The sequence below is a fragment of the Populus euphratica genome, unplaced genomic scaffold (assembly GCF_000495115.2).
Source record: "Populus euphratica unplaced genomic scaffold, PopEup_1.0 scaffold61.1, whole genome shotgun sequence".
NCBI classification, from domain to species: Eukaryota; Viridiplantae; Streptophyta; class Magnoliopsida; order Malpighiales; family Salicaceae; genus Populus; species Populus euphratica.
This window is the reverse complement of record NW_011499941.1, coordinates 349,220-366,889: the sequence shown is the minus strand read 5'-3', so window position 1 is coordinate 366,889 and position 17,670 is coordinate 349,220. Positions and strand designations below refer to the sequence as shown.

General features: G+C 28.6%; 3 protein-coding genes across 3 annotated transcripts; 2 read left to right on the top strand and 1 right to left on the bottom strand.

Annotated features, from left to right (window-relative positions):
• Window positions 1–3,205: 3,205 nt before the first annotated feature.
• LOC105137011 (fasciclin-like arabinogalactan protein 12) lies at window positions 3,206–4,220 on the top strand. The gene has a single exon (XM_011042569.1). It carries the CDS (start codon window positions 3,294–3,296, stop codon window positions 4,026–4,028), a length of 735 nt encoding a protein of 244 aa, XP_011040871.1. The 5' UTR covers window positions 3,206–3,293; the 3' UTR covers window positions 4,029–4,220.
• Window positions 4,221–4,963: 743 nt separating this feature from the next.
• On the top strand, window positions 4,964–7,165 carry LOC105137012 (4-hydroxy-3-methylbut-2-en-1-yl diphosphate synthase, chloroplastic-like). The gene is made up of 8 exons (XM_011042570.1): window positions 4,964–5,052; window positions 5,207–5,351; window positions 5,472–5,608; window positions 5,982–6,059; window positions 6,142–6,301; window positions 6,415–6,513; window positions 6,616–6,720; window positions 6,960–7,165. The coding sequence occupies exons 2-8, from the start codon at window positions 5,289–5,291 to the stop codon at window positions 7,059–7,061; spliced, it is 744 nt and encodes a 247-aa protein (XP_011040872.1). The 5' UTR covers window positions 4,964–5,052; window positions 5,207–5,288; the 3' UTR covers window positions 7,062–7,165.
• Window positions 7,166–8,063: 898 nt separating this feature from the next.
• Window positions 8,064–9,038, bottom strand: LOC105137014 (proline-rich receptor-like protein kinase PERK2). Its single transcript, XM_011042571.1, has one exon. The coding sequence runs from the start codon at window positions 8,753–8,755 to the stop codon at window positions 8,249–8,251; it is 507 nt and encodes a 168-aa protein (XP_011040873.1). The 5' UTR covers window positions 8,756–9,038; the 3' UTR covers window positions 8,064–8,248.
• Window positions 9,039–17,670: the final 8,632 nt, after the last annotated feature.

Sequence of the window (17,670 nt, the reverse complement as noted above, 5' to 3'; positions counted from 1 at the left end):
AACAAAAAAAAAAAAATAAACAATTTTTTAAATAAAAAAGCAGCTCAAAAAAAAAAAACAACTCAGTCTTTCATTGTGGATTGCTACAGTGAAAGGCTTAGCAGTTTTAGTTTTTTTTAATGAATTTATTGGTCTATCATGCTATTTACAATTAATTTTAGCTTATTTTTATTTGTATGACAACAATAACTATTTTTATTGGACATTTATTTTTAAAGTAAATAACCTTATATTTATTGATTTCTCACATGAAGAAATATTTCCCTATGAAATTGATCATTTGAATTGACCTAAATATAACGTGGCAAGTTCATCCACCACTATTAACTATGTTTTGAAGCATGTTTGAAATGTTAATCGTTTTAGCTGATTAACTTAATTTTAAAATAGTGTTTTGCATAGTGGAATGCAATTATCACCTTACCCTTGTAATCATTGTAATCAATGTAATATGGTACAAATTAAAGCTCCATTCGGCCCAACAAAATTGATGATGTTCTCAGCCCAATCAAGCCAGCCTAGCTTTAGTTTGGTTCAAGGCTCATTAAGTTTGCATGGTGACAGTTTGGAAGGCATGTTTGGGCATTCTATTGAGTTAGTTATAAGGCTTAATTATTTATATGGGTTTTGGCAGCCAATATTCTTAGTTTAGTAAGGAGTAATTACTGTTTTAAATTCTTTTTATTATAAGGATTTCTTAAATATCCTAACTACATAAAAAAAAAGGGGGGCTGATGATAATGTTTATATGCTTATGTTTTAGGAGTTTCCATGTGGTAGAGCAATAAAGACGGTAAGAAAAATGAAACATTTTTTGTTATTATTTTTTTATATTTTACAAGGATTCTGAATTATTAAGAAATTAATTCAGAAATTAAAACATGATTTTTCCTTGTCTATTTGGGAAATTAAAGGTGGCTAGAACAATCTTTGACCTTTTAGGGTACTAATTTAAGCTATAAAGGGTTTTAAAACAAGGAAGGCATTTATTTTGGGCTATTTAAGTTGTTTCATGTTGAATTATGTTAGTATTTAGGTTTTTTGTTTTTTTTTAATTATTTTTCATTAATTTTGAACTTGTTAATTTTAGTTTGGATTCTATTTTTAAATTGGGTTAATGGGCAGCCCATTAGTTATTGTTTAAGACTTATTGGATATTTTAAGTTTTAGTTTTAGTTAGGTTTTGTTTTGAGTTTTTGGTTTATGATTCAAATACAGTTTATTATTGTTATTTGATAAAACTATATTAGTATCACTTTTATATTTTGTAAATTTTGTTAGTATTATCATTTTACGATATTACTTAACAACTATAGTAATGGCAACTATGATTATAATATGGTTTTGATACTTAGTCGCTATAAAATTTTAGTAGCTAAGGATATAACATAAATTGCGTATTTAGTTCCTGAAGAAGGTAACTAAGGACTTAGTATAAAGGGATATTTATTCACTATGGACGTGGTGACTAAGGAATGGATTATAATTTGATTCTGATTAAATGATGTCCTCATTAATAAAATTTATGGTGCTTAGAGAATAACTATTGATATCCTATTAATTACTCTCTAGCTCTCTTTAAAGAAATAGATGAACATGAAGAAAAAAGGAAAAATAAAACTCATTACTCCATGACCCATAAAAAATTATAGAAATATATCCACTTAAAATTTTTCTCTCCTAGTTGTATCAATTATTTTTAAAAGGTGAATACAAGAAATAACTAATAGGATATCACTTGTTACTTCCTAAGCAACATGAACTTTTTCATCTTAATCAAGAGTAACAAATGGATAGATATTTGGTGTAACATAAATAATATGAAGATATTTGGATAATTAAGAGATGGTGCATCACACTAGGTAAATTAAAAAAAATATTTTATTTGTTCTAGAAAAGCATTGTAAAATCCTTGACTGATATGAAATGAGTATTAAAAGGAGTTTTAAAATTTTATTTAAATAATTGATAATTATTATATTAAGAACTAATATAATCTAACAAAGCAGACATGATCTATGTTATAATATTTAAATAAAAATATTCATGATAAAGGAATAATAATTACATGGAGAAGTTGGTTATTGAAGTGTCAAATCAAATCACTTATAAATTTTTTTATATTTTGATGATCATGACAGACTGTTAGACATTGTACTTGATCTTAAAATATATATCAATCAATTATTAAATTATTTAATTTATTTAATATTATAATTTATATTTGGGTTAACTTATTAGAAAATAAAATGGGTCACACAAATAAGAATCACTAGTTAAAAATTAAAATGAGATGATTAATCAAATGTGACTTAATTGTAAATAAGTTTTAGAAATTAAGGATTATATTGTAATTGACACAAGGGATTACAATTCTAGACCTAGAAAGATCAAGTAGGGATGTGATTGAATAATTTTCTAAAATTATCCTGAAATAATATATATGATATTATTCAAGAGAAAAAATAATATTTTATTATTTATAAAATTTTTAGGTTTTTCTATAAATAAAATGTTATGCATCTCATTTTCAATGAGAAAATAAGTACAATACAAAAATAGCTAAGACACAAAAGAAAAAAGTTAGCACTTTAAAGTATAAAAATCTTTTTTCTAAAAAGATTTATGAAATTTCTTATTAATAACTTACGTGGATTATGATTAAAAGCCGAACACTTAAATAATTTATTTACGACAACTCAGCTTTAATGTAATTATTCAAAATTGAGAAAAATATCTAATCTTTGAATAATATATATATATACCTAAATTTCAGATAATCCTTAAAACTTAAAAAAATTAAATTAAATTTACCATTTCTCTTCCCAGCAGCTAAAGTTAAGAGTTTCTTTTTGATGCAGACAGACCTCAGAGCCGTTTTGTTTCGCATTACACCCCCTGTAAACATCATCATGGTTTTGCTGCCTTCGCAAGCAAACCAGTTGCTTACAGAGATTAGGTAATGTATAGCAATTGATCGTCATTATTAATATGTTTTGATATTAGGATTCGTCACCTCTCAAAGTAATTAGATAATGTATAACTAGCAAAGGTTTTAGCAAGTGGATACCTCGCACCTTTTCTTGACAAAGATTAGCTACTGGCTTTAAACTAAAGAGCATACAACGCCTTTTCTTGGCTAGCTTGCTACTATATATATAGAACACCCTCCCTAGCTCTTTGCAATTCAAACCCTCGAAGAAACAAAACATCAATTATAATATATACTCTTCTATTTTCATATATATTTTCTTCTTCTTATACAGCACAGGCCACAGCACCGCTGTCCAAAGATGCAACAATTTATTTTATTATTGTCACTCCTCTTCCTCCATAATTGCAGCAAAACGTTTTGCCAATCATCAGCCCAGTCACCAATAGCGACTCCGACAAAGGCACCAGTGCCACCGCCACCCACAGCTGTCCCGACGGACACCATCAGCATCCTCTTAAAAGCTGGCCGCTTCTTATCCTTTGTCCGCCTGATGAAAGCTACCCATGTGGATACCCAGTTATTCTCCCAGCTTAACAGCTCAACCGATGGCATAACCATCTTTGCACCAAATGATAATGCATTTTCAAGCCAAGTTGCTGGAGCTGTAGGCTCCTTAAACGATAGAGAAAAGCTCGAGTTTGTGCAATTTCACATACTACCGAGATTTCTTTCAACTTCCGATTTCCAGACTCTAAGTAACCCTGTAAAAACACTGGCAGGATCAGATAGTAAGTTCCCGCTCACGATAAGCACCAGTGATAATTCAGTGAAAATAAGTTCAGGGCTAACCAAAACAAGCATATCAAATACTATATACACGGACAAACAGGTTGCTATTTATGAGGTTGACAGAGTGCTAGTTCCTAAAGATCTTTTTCCACCGGCTCCTCCAGCTCCAGCACCAGCAAAGCCTGTTGCAGAGTCTCCTGTTGCTCCCAAGGATGCTTCTGACGGGGTAATTGTTGTTTTGCATCATAATCTTGTACTCTTTGGGGTTGGCATACATATGGCAGCTCTGGTGTTTACCTTGTGACACATCAATTAATTGTATGTGTGGGAGTGAGACATTGCTGATAGGTCGACCTGAATTTGAACGTATGCCTGTGCCGATCATCAACATGGTGACACCTTTCCAATAATTGTCATTTTTGTGATTCGAGTTTGTCATTAAAAATTTAAGATTGAATTCCCGAATCGCCACTCTTTCACACATGCACACAAACTCCATTCCTACTACTTCTATATCTTGACAATTGATCTGTAACATATTTAAGACACAAAAAGAAAGTGGAAAAACTGAAATCATTTGCCAATGCGCGCGCTCATAAAAAACTGAAATGTGTTTGGTTGCAAAGCACGATCATAAGTTGGCATTGGTTTGGTGAGTTTTTTATTAATGGCTGTCCTGCATCAATTACATGCGTCACGTACGTAAAGATTCCATATATGTATATATATGGTAGAAAAATTGTTTTTATTTCTTTTCTTGAGATTACCCAAAATAGTTTTAATGATAGTGACCAACAAACCAAATACTAACGTGATAGAAGTAAAAAAATATGTAACCCCTTTTAGTTGTTTTACTAGCTAAATGCACCGCCATCCATCACCCGCAGGGTTAATTTTTTTATTATATCAAAAAACATAATGTTTAAGCATACTAGTGTGTTTTAAATATGGATAATCATTACACTATTTTAATAAATAAGAATCATCTCATAATAAACATTTTTTTTCCCTTTTTAATTAACTTTTGTTAATTATTATTATTATTACTGAGAAAAAAATTGGTTAAAAAAAAGTTGTCAATTAACAATGCTAACAACAAGTTTATATTTTTAATCCTACTTACGTGTGTTTGTTATTAATGTATATGGTGTTTTTTAAAAGTATTTTTTATAAAAATATATAAAAATATTTTTTTATATTTTTTTATTTTTAACATCAACATATTAAAATAATTAAAAATACTAAGAAAAAGAATTGCATCTAAGGATCTGGCAACAGTTAACTCAATATTTTTGAGAGAGCTCCCACCAGTGGATGATAACGATGCTGTAAGAATCCTAACTGTCTCTTGCTTCATTTGATTGGGAAAAACAACCCCCGCCCCAAAATCTCATCGTTGATTTGTTATGCCTCATTTCAGAATTAGACAAATTTACTAAAGAATCAGGATAACTAGATGTTTATACTCTGTATCATGACTAGCGGCTAGCTCTCAAAAGGTTGATAGAAGTTAGTATGGGAGTAATAGCTCCTTTATCAGAGCAGCTAAAGAAGCCATTACCCAATGCCATGTTTCTTGTCAACCTTAAGGAGCTGTCTACTGGTGCTTACAAGCTTTTGCCAGAAGGTACAACTTTTCAAAAATTGCCATATTATGTTGGGTCCTTATGCTCAATGTCTTCATTTCTTCTATTTTCTGTGCTGAATTTTATTGAGAACTTTGAGCCATTCAATTTTTACCTCTCAGGTACACGCTTGGTTGTCTTTACGTGGCGATGGGCCCTGTGAAGAATTGGAAATTCTCAAACATGTTGATGCCACAATGATTCTTCATGTTCTACCCCTTTCAGAGGATAAGATTGGCAGAGTGCATGCAGCAAGGAGGTATTTCCGCTGCTCACTTGAATTTTTATAATATGGTCTTTAATTGAAAAGGTAATACCAAACCATCAGTACATCCACATGTAGATAATGTATGCCTGAGAAAAGTCTTTCTTTTTCAAACCATTTTGTTGTTGATTGTGTCAAGCTTCAGCTACCATGGCCTGTTAGGCATTTATGGCAGGAGTGTTAACTATGCTGCTGAGTAGATCCATGCTAATGCCTAGGGTGTACCTAGTGACTCAACATGATAAAAATGAGTCCTCTATTAATTGTTCATTTGTTTTTCGTGTTATTTCCTATCTGCAACAGGGTTTTTCGCTGTCTTGTGAACACTCCCTTAGTCTTGACAGTTCGAACTCTATCTTGGCTGCAGATTATTTGAGTATCTTGCAGACAAGGCTTTGAGTGTCCCTGTGATTCACCATATTCAGTTTCCAAAAGGGGTTCGCAGGTGATCATGAAACATGTAATATTCATTGAATGCGATGCATGTATCAGTTGTTTTAGCTTATACTATTTTCTTCTCTTTGCAGGGATGAGCTGGTCATTGGTGCTGGTACAGATGCTGGAGCTTTTTTAGTAGATGGTCTAGGAGATGGTGTCCTAGTAGAAGCCCCAGACCAGGATTTTGATTTTCTCAGGAATACATCTTTCAACTTACTACAAGGTTGCAGGATGAGAAATACAAAGACGGTATGAAGTTTGTTTTCAAAATGAAAAAAAAAAAAAACATAAAAAACACGAGTTGACACACTTACACAGATTAAGGTCTTCATTGATTACTAGAATTGCTGAAACCTCATCAGGAATATGTCTCATGCCCTTCATGCGGAAGAACTTTGTTTGATCTTCAAGAGATAAGTGCAGAAATACGGGAAAAGACATCACATTTGCCTGGTGTCTCGGTGATCCCCTAATACTTTTGCATTATTGTTCGATTTAATTCATTTAGCCTTGTCATTTCCCAGTAAAAAATGTAATTTGTCTTCATACATTTCCTGTCATAGATCGCAATCATGGGTTGCATTGTGAATGGCCCTGGGGAGATGGCTGATGCAGATTTTGGGTACGTCGGTGGTGCCCCTGGAAAGATTGACCTTTATGTTGGAAAGGTAATGAATATTGTTCGTGCTAATAATGCTCTATAGTTTATGTTTCAGTGACTGTTTAGGCTCTCCTATTAGTCCTTAGCCGATTTATGTTAGGATATGAGGATGAATTTCGAGTAGACATGCTCACAGAGAGATTACAGAGAGATTTAGGAAGTATGTCCATGTTTATTGTTTATCATCTTCAACGAGTGATTGATGGGTGGGTGACATTGATGGTAAGTTGGAATCTGTTGTGTCAGACGGTGGTAAAGCGTGGAATTGAAATGGAGCATGCCACTGGCGCCTTGATCCAGCTGATTAAAGATAATGGCTGCTGGGTAGATCCTCCTGCTGAAGGGTAAACTGATAGATAGTTCCAGTTCCACAATCTTAGAATAAACAAAGGCAGAAATCCATGATACAGCACAACAGTCAATCACTACATCGGAAAATATACCTGTCAATGTAATTTATTATTTATGTTGTATCCCATCCTCAATCTGTACTGCATACTCTCTCAACAATTACATGATTCCTCAGTATAGTAAGCATATCAGTTATTAAATCTTTCTATTACATCCAATCAATAACTCAACCTTTTTAATAAGGTTTTATAATATAATTTATATAATGCTTTATCATATTTCTAATATGGATTTGTTTTATCTTTTATTTATTTTTTATTAAATAGAATGGAGTTCTTTAAGTGAAAATCTTTACATTTTAATATTTATATTATTTTATATTTAATTTTTATTAAATAAAATAAACTTAATGAATAAAACTTTGATATCCAATTTAATAATCTATACTAAATAAAATTCTAAAATATAATTTATATAATTTTTTTAAAACACTATCTTAAATTCTTAAACTGCTTGAAAAGAATTTTATTATTTTATATTTAATTTTTATTAAATAATATCTAATAATTTAAACTTTATAAGTTAATAAAATATAATTTATCAAATTTTTATTTTTAATTACGGTAAAATAAAAATTGTAAATCTAGAGTGTATAATGAAAATGGAGATGAGATTACGCTTAATTTTTTATGCTAAAATTATGACTATAAACGAAAGGAGAGGGGAAAATAAATCTTTTTACTTTTCTTTTTGAAGCGTATTTTCCATTCAAATTAATAAGAAAAGGGAAGTGAACGAAATATATATATTTGGAATTTTGATCATTGTATATTTTTAAAAAATATTTTTTTTTTTTGCATTAATATATTTAAAAAATGCATTTTTTTCCCTTCAGTTTAATTTTTCTTCTGCGCTTTTTAATTATCATTATCTTCCAGACTAAAATCAAACATACGCAATCTATCCAAACCAATATAGTAGGAGTATACTGCAAAAACATTAACCTCCAAAATAATTTGCGGAACATTACATTTTTCACTGCTAATTTTATATTTGATTTTTTTTTTGTTGGAAAAGAAAACAAAGAAATATATCGCATTAACTTGGTCACCTAAATAATGATTAAAATGGAATCGTCGTCGTATGCAGAAATCTTGAGTGAAAAAAATAAAATAAAATAAAATTCAAAGAAGCTCTCTTCTAGCAGCATAACCATAAGCAGACCTTCGAATATTATCCTGTCTCTTCTTATAAACCAATCCTCCAAGTCCAACCAAACAAGCTGCCCCTATAACTGCTGCTGCTATCCCCGCCTTCTTCCCTCCACTCATTCCCTCGGACTCTTCTTCTTCATCGTCTTCACTCCCACTTCCTGCTTTCACATTTATATCGCTCGCCACCGACGGATCTGGAACATTCTCAGCCGGTGCGGGCACATGAACCGTCAGATCTGAAGGAGGTGATGCTGGTGGGGATGCCAATGTCGTCGGTGAGGGAGATCCGGTTTCTGGTGAGAGAGGGGGGGGTGGAAGAAGAGGAGGAGGAGATAGTAATGGTGAATCGGATTGCTGAGGAGATGGAGATGGTGATTGTTCAGGAGGGGTATCCGTGGAGGAGGAGAATCGTAACAACAAGAAGGCTAAAAGGGCGTAAACAATTGGTGTTCTTCTAATGGCGGTGGTAGTAGCCATAATTGAATCCAAACGGCGAGACTCAGAGAGAGAGAGAGAGGGATACTGACTTTAGGTACGTGTGTGTGTGAAGTGTAGCAGTAAATGTGTATCTATCAGATAGGGTAAGGAAGTTCAAGGTGATGGTTTTTGAGACGAGAGAGAGAGAGAGAGATCCTCAACCTCAAGCCTCAAGGAAGTGGAGTCGAGTTCGTGTGGGTGTAAACTGTAAAGAGCTCAAATCCTTTGTACCTCCCTCTACTTTTTAATTGTTTTTAATCTTGTCCTTGTACTTTAATTTGTTTTTTAAGTTCTTCCTTTTATCGTATAGTCCAGGCATATTTCCTTTTTATTACACACCCAGGCCAAAAAAAAATTGGTAAATTAGCATTGCGGAAAAAAGTACTAGGAAACAGCAAAATTTACAAGTCAAAGGCACGAAACTCGTTTGCGTCATTTGCGGAGAAAACTCATTTGCGCGATTTACGGATTGATTGTTTTTATATTTTAAAAATATTTTAAAAAAAAATTAAATTTTATTTATTTATTTTAAATTAATATGTTTTAAAATCATTTTTATATATAAATAATAAAAAAAAATTTAAAAATAAAAAAAATTACTAATCTATATTATCATAAAAAATTATTTAAAAAATAATTATAATTACACTCCTAAACATCACATTCCTAGACAAGCTTTTAAACATACCAATGGCATTTGAGATTCACACTTTTATTTAAAATTTTAAATATGCTCTAACCTGGTATAACCTTGAATTAACTATAATTTAATCTAAAATATAAACTTTAAACTATCTTAATTTCAAATACATAACTTAAACTATTATAACTCTAAATTAATTTTAAATATAAATCTCAAATTCCTAATCCTTAACTATAAATACTAACTCTAATTTCAAATCTCTTCTAAACTTATAATCTTTCCAAACTTTTGAATCTAAACTCTAAACTTATAAATTCATACCCCAGAATTATAACTTGTAATCATAAACCCTAAATTCTTGAATCCAAACCTAAAATCCATAATTCCTAGTTTTAAACTATAAATTCTTAAACTCAAACTTTAAAGTCATAATTTCTAACAATAAATTGTAAACTCTTAATTCAAAAATTTAGACAGATAATCTCTAACCTTACATCTGAAATTTTTAAATCTAAACCTTAAACTCTAAATACAAACCTGTAATTCTTAAACACTACTAATACGAAATTCAAACCCAAAAATACAAGGAATAAAAATGGACAACATATTATTAGGTTTAAAAAATCATAAAAAACCACATTAAAATTTATTTACATTCATGTAATATGTTAACGTTGTTTTCATTTGTTCATTATAATATTAGTTAATTGATCTTTGTAATAACATAGCATTACAATATGTCATATTTATTCATTTGTAAATGTCATCATATTAATTAATTTATAATTTTTTTTTGGCAATTATAAACAACTTGTTGTCCCTGATTGTATGCTCACTTATAAATTTATGATTTTATATTATATCTACTTGTCAAAAATAAATTTAAAATATCATAATATAAAAGACAATATTAAAATCTCGCCTTGACAAGTCCAAAACAATTATAAAAAAATAATGAAATACAAATGCGTAACTAAGAGTTCATTTGGTATTTTGTTAATAGTCGTTTTTTAAAGTATTTTTTATTTAGAAATGTAATGAAATAATTTTATTTAAAAAAATATTTTTAACATTAGTGCATCAAAATAATCTGGAAACAAAAAAAAATTGAAACAAAGAAAAATTAAATTAAATTAAATTTTTAAAAAATACTTTTGAAATACAAAAATAAACAGAGTCTAAGAAAATAACACAACATAATTCTATTGTACATATATCCTAGTTTGTCTATGTCTACAATGATGAGCTAATGGGTCAACTTTATCAATAACATGACTTTCTAGTGTTTGATTCATCTCATACACCGACATAACATTATCTCTCCAAGTATCTGAAATGTAGTGCGATATGAGTTAAACTAACGAGATGCATAATAACGAGCAAGAGTGTTATCTTAATCTCACAAAGATCACTAACAGTTTCTCAACCATCTCATAAAAAATTGTCAACTAGATTTTCAGCAAATATAGTTATTAATTCATAAATAAAACACATTTAACTTCACATATTAATTATAAAATGTATGAAGTACTTATAACATTTTGCATCTATGGTTCAAATGACTCATACTCCATATTCTCACATAAAGGAACTTGCACCGAGTTTGGTGTGATAAAATGTAGCATTATACACCAATAACACTCTATGAATTCATCATATGAAATAATAGATTGCACCTCTATAAAGATTGCATCTCTTCGTGCATCCCACTGCACTATGTAATGGAGATTATGGGTCATCCAATTATAATTATCATGTTTATCCCGTTAATTAATAGCATGCGATGTGTTGCTTGTATCTATACCAATAGCATTATACGACTCGGGCAATCAACTCAACATTCTAAAAACAGATGAGTAAGACCATTATTGTTCATATATCGACATTCATAACATCAATTGCATGGAAACCATACTCAATTGCATCAATTAAAACCTAAATTAGCTTAATTATCTCAACTCTAATAAAATATTCAATTACAATAATTTATCCCAAAACCTAATGCAAAACCTAATTGTCATTATTTTGACATTCATAACACTGCTTGCATGAAAACATACCTAATCGTATAAATTAAAATCTAAATTATCTCAATTCAAACAAAATATCCAATCATTTCAATTTATCTCAAAACTCAATACAAACCCTAATTTCTTTATTTTACAAACCTTAATTTATCTAATTTGAACCTAATTGATTTCATAAATAACATCAATTGCATAAAAACATACCTAATTGCTTGAATCAAACTCTAAATTATCTCAATTAAAACAAAATATTCAATTATCAAACACTACACAAACAATATTAAATAAAAAATAAGAATATCATAATTTAAAAATGACACCCATAAAATTATGAGAAATATAGTAATTTATCGATAACTTATGGTGGTTCGATCAATGGTTATGGCAGAAAGACTAAATGAGGATATTAGGCTAACAGAGTTTGTTGAAAAAACACTAGAAAAGATAGAGGAGACGAGGGAAAGAAAATTTCAGTGTTTTGGTAAATGATAGGTAGTTGTTCTTGATAATTTGAAGCAGGAGAGGCTGAGTGTTTTAGGTTTTGACGGGTGATGAGTGTCGACTATAGAAAGAAAAAGAAGAAGAAGCTAGGTTTTTATAATAATCAAACATGCGATTCTAAATGTTGATTTTGTTATGTAAAAATGATTCAAAATCATGTCATTAAATAAAGACATGATTTAAAATCACGTCTTTTTTCAAATTATACTACTTTTCAAAAAAAATTAGCAAGTATTATTTTGCTAAATTTTTACTTAAATAATGTTATTGTGCAAAAAAAAAAAAAAATACACCATAGTTCACCCATTAAAAATATGGCCCTTCCATTACATCATTTTCTTTCGTTTTTTAATTTAAGAAGTGTGACATGTCATGTACACAAAATAAAATTTGAAAACAAATTCCCTCTCTTTTATTTTAATTTTAATAAAACTAATGATATTACAAGTTAAATAGTTCATACACTAAAAATTTATAAATGAAGCATGCATAAGATTCTCACTTGTAGATTTTAATATGCATGTGTGTGTCTGCATTTTGGAGATAAATTTATTATTTTAGAACTTATAATGATTTTTTTGTTTATTTATCTTTATTCTCAAGAGATTAAATTAAAAAAAAAACTAAAAGCCATTAGTCATTCGTATTACACCAAAACACGTGTTATTATATATTGGAATAATAAAATGATCATTATACCCTTCTTAAACAAAATCAGTTAATTCGTTACTATGGATAATACAATTTTTTCCATATAAGCTACGTCATTATCATATTGATTAAGAATAAATTAGTCTTTTTATATTTCAGATGCATAATAAAATAATTTAAATACAAACAAGGTCTAGGAAGTTTTCAATCTTTCAACATTTTGATAGCATGAATCTAAAATCGACATCCAGTGGATTTGTTATATTTTTATCATGATTATTTAGTTATAATCAATGTAAATAAGGAGCAATTTAATATTTTAAAAAATATAAATATAACTGTGAAAGTAAAAGTTTTAGGAGGCATGTAATGCCTACACTAGTAAATATGAGACACTCATTCTTTGAACAACATATGCACTGTCTTTTAAGGGTTAAACACCACTTTTTATGACAATGTATTAAAAGCGTCATGAAATACTTTTTTTGATGGTCAAGACCATATATACGACAACACAGTGGTTGAGCTTTGATGAACCTTTTTTTTCTCTCCACTTTCTCTCTCCTTGCTATAGGTTTTGTGTTAACCCTTTTAAAAATTAGATGTGTCATTTCTATTTCTATTTTTATTAGTTTGGAATTTATTTTTTATATTTTTATATTTGTAATAATTTTTTTAAGTTGTTTTTTATTTTCAATTCTGTCCCTTAGTATTTTATTTCATTTAGTGTTTGTATCAATTTAGTCCTTATTCTTTTGATTGTGATTTTTAAAATCATTTTATTGTTTTTTTCCAATTTCATCTCTCAATATTTTATTTCATATAATTTTTTTATCTAATTTAGTCCTAATTCTCTTGATTGCTATTGTTTTATTTTTTTATTTATTTTTAATTTTTTCCCTCACTATTTTATTTCATTTAGTTTGTATATAAGATTTGATTATTATTCTTTTAATTATTATTTGTTTTGTTTTTATAACTATTTCCCGGATATTACACATGTTCTAATTCATCAATTAAACTCTTAACGACTGTTGTTATTCATAACCCTACGTGACTGAATTACCAACAACTAGTGCAACTTCTCCTCTGCTTCGCTTGATTGTCGCTGCATATTCTTATAATGCTTGTCACTATCACTGCCTTCATGTTGGCTTGTAATAAATATTTACAAGAATCTTGGATTGTCCCCCGCACGCGTCTTTGGTTTTCCCTTTCAGATTTGCTAATGCATAAGAACTTAGATGAGCCCAACAACTAGCTAGCATGCAACTGGCCATTATGATTTGACTTTCAGTAGTTGCATTGGTTTTGATGAACTGGGGGTTTTGTTTATCTTGGTTGCCCTTGATAGATGGAAGAGAAGGCTCTTGTTCCTTTCAAAAAATAATACGAAGAGCTGTGGACTGTTTTACATGTTGATGATTATGGTGCGTTGCGATTTAAAACAAAGATGGTGTAAGTTATTTTTTAAAATATTTTTTATTTTAAAATATTTAAAATAATATTTTTTAAAAATTATATATATATATGGGACCAACCTCCCTGCTGAATTGTGAACCTTCTTGAGAACTGATACTTATAGGGAATACTAGTTGGGACAATAATGATGCGCAGGACGCAATATTGCAATATTTAGTATTATCTACAGTAATCATACCATGCTGTGGCCTGTGGGTATAATTTGAAGTTAATTGTTAATGTAAGAAAAGAATGCACTCGTGTTGTGAATATATTTTCCAATATAATGAAAAATTTCAGTTGACAGTTGAAACGTTGATATCTATCTTCAAGTTGATATCTATTCTCAATAAAATAAATAAATAAATAAATTATAAAAAATTATTAGCATTAATTTAAAAATAAAATATAAAGTTGATATTTTTTACAAGGGGAAAAATATAAATGCATATGCATATATTTTATCTCGTGTTGTTGAGTGTTTTTAAAATTTCTTTTCATTTAATTATTTGACAATAACAATAGATTTATGTAATTAAGAAAAATAATGATTTCAATTCCATAGAAAAAATGTGATTTTTAGGCTAAATTCTCCTCTTTTTTTACAAAAAAAAAATGCAGTTATGTTTTTTATTGAATAAAAATTGAAAGCAAATAAAAAAATTATTTAAAAAATTAAATAATCTTAGTTAAGAAAAAAAATGTATCTCTTTGACCAAAAACCTGTTCCTTTATTCAAATGTTTTATTGACAAAAACATATATTTTTTTATTTGAAGTATTGTTATTTAAATAAAAAATTCTTATTATCATAAAAGAAAGTTTTAATAAAAAATCATGATTTGATAAATTTAATATAAATGTATAAAAAATATAAAAAAATTTGAGAAAAAAATAAAAAAAATACAATAAAAAAAGCAATAAAATGAATATTTCAATCTTGTTGAATATTCATAAGTAAAGTTTGTAGAAATTTTTATATATTAGGTTTATAGATAACTACTCAAAAAGAAATTGGTAATATTATCATAACAAGAATTAATATTACTTGAAAAAATAGAATAATTGGATAATTATTTAAATATTATTATCATAAATTTATCTAAAGAGAATCTTATTAGTAAATAAAAAAAAATATAAAGATCATTATGTAGAACGACCCTTAATTTATATTCTCAGTTTAAAGAAACATCAATTTTAAAAAAATAAAAAATAGGAGTAGTATGTAAAGATAACCATATTAGTTTATTATACGAACTAATCATCATGCAAAAAATTATATAATTGCTAAATTTATTTATTTCTAAAAAGATTTTTGTAGTATTTTTTCTACTTGAAACACTACCAAAATAATTTTGGTTTCTATATTAAATCCTATAAAAAAAAAAAACAGTATTTGTATTCCTTTCAAATCATTCAAGGTGGCCTTAGGCTCATGTCTCATCAAAATATATTTTTAATTCTCAATATTTTCATAATACACATCCTATACAATTCATATAATACAGAAGAAAATAAAGATTTGATGATCCAAGTACTATTAAGGGATGCATGTGAAGTATTTGTAAAATATAATTAAATTACAAAATATAAGTATGCATATACTATTATAATTACATGTTTGGAACATTTTAATCTCTTAGATCTCCAGCCTTTATATCGACTATCAAATTTATCATTCCTTACCATTCACAATATGCAATTTTTATTTCTACTTGATACCCTTGGTTTCCTTCAAACATAAAAATAATCATTGTTTTAGAAAATGTTAGATTTAATTTATATGACTATATCCTTAGTTTAACAACATATATTATTGATCTTCACAACATTCTCAATAGTCTTCCAGCAAACGACTGGATTCTTAGGATTTTAATGTCTTACCTTAAAAATGGATAAATCCTTATAGTATATTATCTCGTCAACAAACAATTCAAATCTCTAAATACTTTATCCTGCCTCTAAAGATAAATCAATTCTTCAATTTCCTCGTCTTATCTTATAAGCAAACCAATTCTTGAAATTTATTATCCCCTCCTAAAAGAAATTCACTCTTGAATTTATTATCTTGCCCAGAAGGCAATTCAATTCTCAAATTTTATTTTTTTCCCTAAAGACAATTCAATTCTCAAATTGTATTTTCTTGCCATGATGCAATTCAATTCTTAGAATCTACTATCATGTTGGAGGACTTGCATTGTTTTAAAACCAATAATTAATCATAAATTATAACCTTTCATCAATTTGAAAAAATAAAATTATTTAAGGAGTAGGGACAATTCCTTACTTGAAGCTCTTGAGACATGTGCTCCAAAAAATATCAACTCCACTCTAAATGAACCCTAATAACACCAACTTCTCACTAGTCAAATTTTCAATTTTTTTAATTAATCTTTTCTTGAATTTAAGCATTCATTTAAACATTTACACTAACTTTTCTTACAATCTAACATACATATTTACACTCATATACTCCTTGTAAATTAAATTCCAATTTACCTATATAAATTTGTACTTACACTATTCATTCTTGCAATCTCACTGAAATAAGTCTTTGCTGACATATTCTTAACAATTTATAAAACACCATAACCCAACCAAACATTTCTAATAACACAATTAAATCAATAATGTTAACATCATCTAGCTTATGTCACAACCCTACTATTTTCCTTTATCCTTGGCCAGCCACGCAAGCACACAATTTACCTCATTTCATTTGATTTTTTTTCCCTTTCATTTCCACCCTTAATCTCATTATTTAAACCAATATAAATTTATCAATATGCAAAATCTCTCCTAACACTATTTCAACACACACTCTTATTTATATATTACTAGGGATTTTCAATCCTTATGAAAATTTAACAACATAAATAAAATCAAATCAAGAAAGATACTTTACCTCCATCAATTAATTAAGTTTGTCCAGTTCCTTTTGCAATCTCTTTCAAAGATTTCTTCACCTTTTCTCTCTCTATCTCCATTGTTCATATCACTCTATTTCTTTTGAACTTATTTGGTTGGTTAAATTCGAGCTCAACACCTTTATGAAACAACTTAGACCTTTTAATTGGAAAGAGCGAAAGAAAAAATAATAAGAAATAAATAAATCTCCCTCTTTTCTTTTAGTTGTAGCTGGCTCATTATTTAAAAGAGGGAGGGGTTGTTTTTGTTTTATTTACAAAAATGCCACTCTCTTAAATAAATTTTTAATCGCAAATATTTTCACTTACCATTTGTCATTGTGATTGTTTCGTGTTTGCACAAATGTATATTTAAATTTCTACACCTTACATAAAATTTATTTTTTTTATTTTCATTTTATTTTTTTAATAGGTGTTTACATTACAAAAAAGGCCAAATGTCTATAAATAAAAATCCCAATCCCGCGCTCCTATGTTTCTTAGAGGGTGGATACGTTATCCACCTTTGTTTTTTAAAATTGAATGGATAACACGTTGCTTGCTCAGTAAATAAAAAATCAGGTCCAAGTTTTTTATCCTAAAAGCGTAAATTTTTATGATTTTTAACTAAAAAATACAAAAATAAAACATGACACGGGGCTTTGAAACCTCATTTATAACCATAAAATATATTTTAATCAAACTAATAATTTAAAATTAAATCAAA

Excerpts from the sequence above, each read along its gene's own strand:
- LOC105137011 (XM_011042569.1), top strand. The coding sequence starts at position 3,294 with ATGCAACAATTTATTTTATTATTGTCACTCCTCTTCCTCCATAATTGC.
- LOC105137014 (XM_011042571.1), bottom strand. The coding sequence starts at position 8,755 with ATGGCTACTACCACCGCCATTAGAAGAACACCAATTGTTTACGCCCTT.
- LOC105137012 (XM_011042570.1), top strand. The coding sequence starts at position 5,289 with ATGCCATGTTTCTTGTCAACCTTAAGGAGCTGTCTACTGGTGCTTACA. Across the intron at positions 5,609-5,981 it reads AGAGTGCATGCAGCAAGGAG|ATTATTTGAGTATCTTGCAG; the intron begins GTATTTCCGCTG and ends TCTTGGCTGCAG. Across the intron at positions 6,302-6,414 it reads GGATGAGAAATACAAAGACG|GAATATGTCTCATGCCCTTC; the intron begins GTATGAAGTTTG and ends AAACCTCATCAG.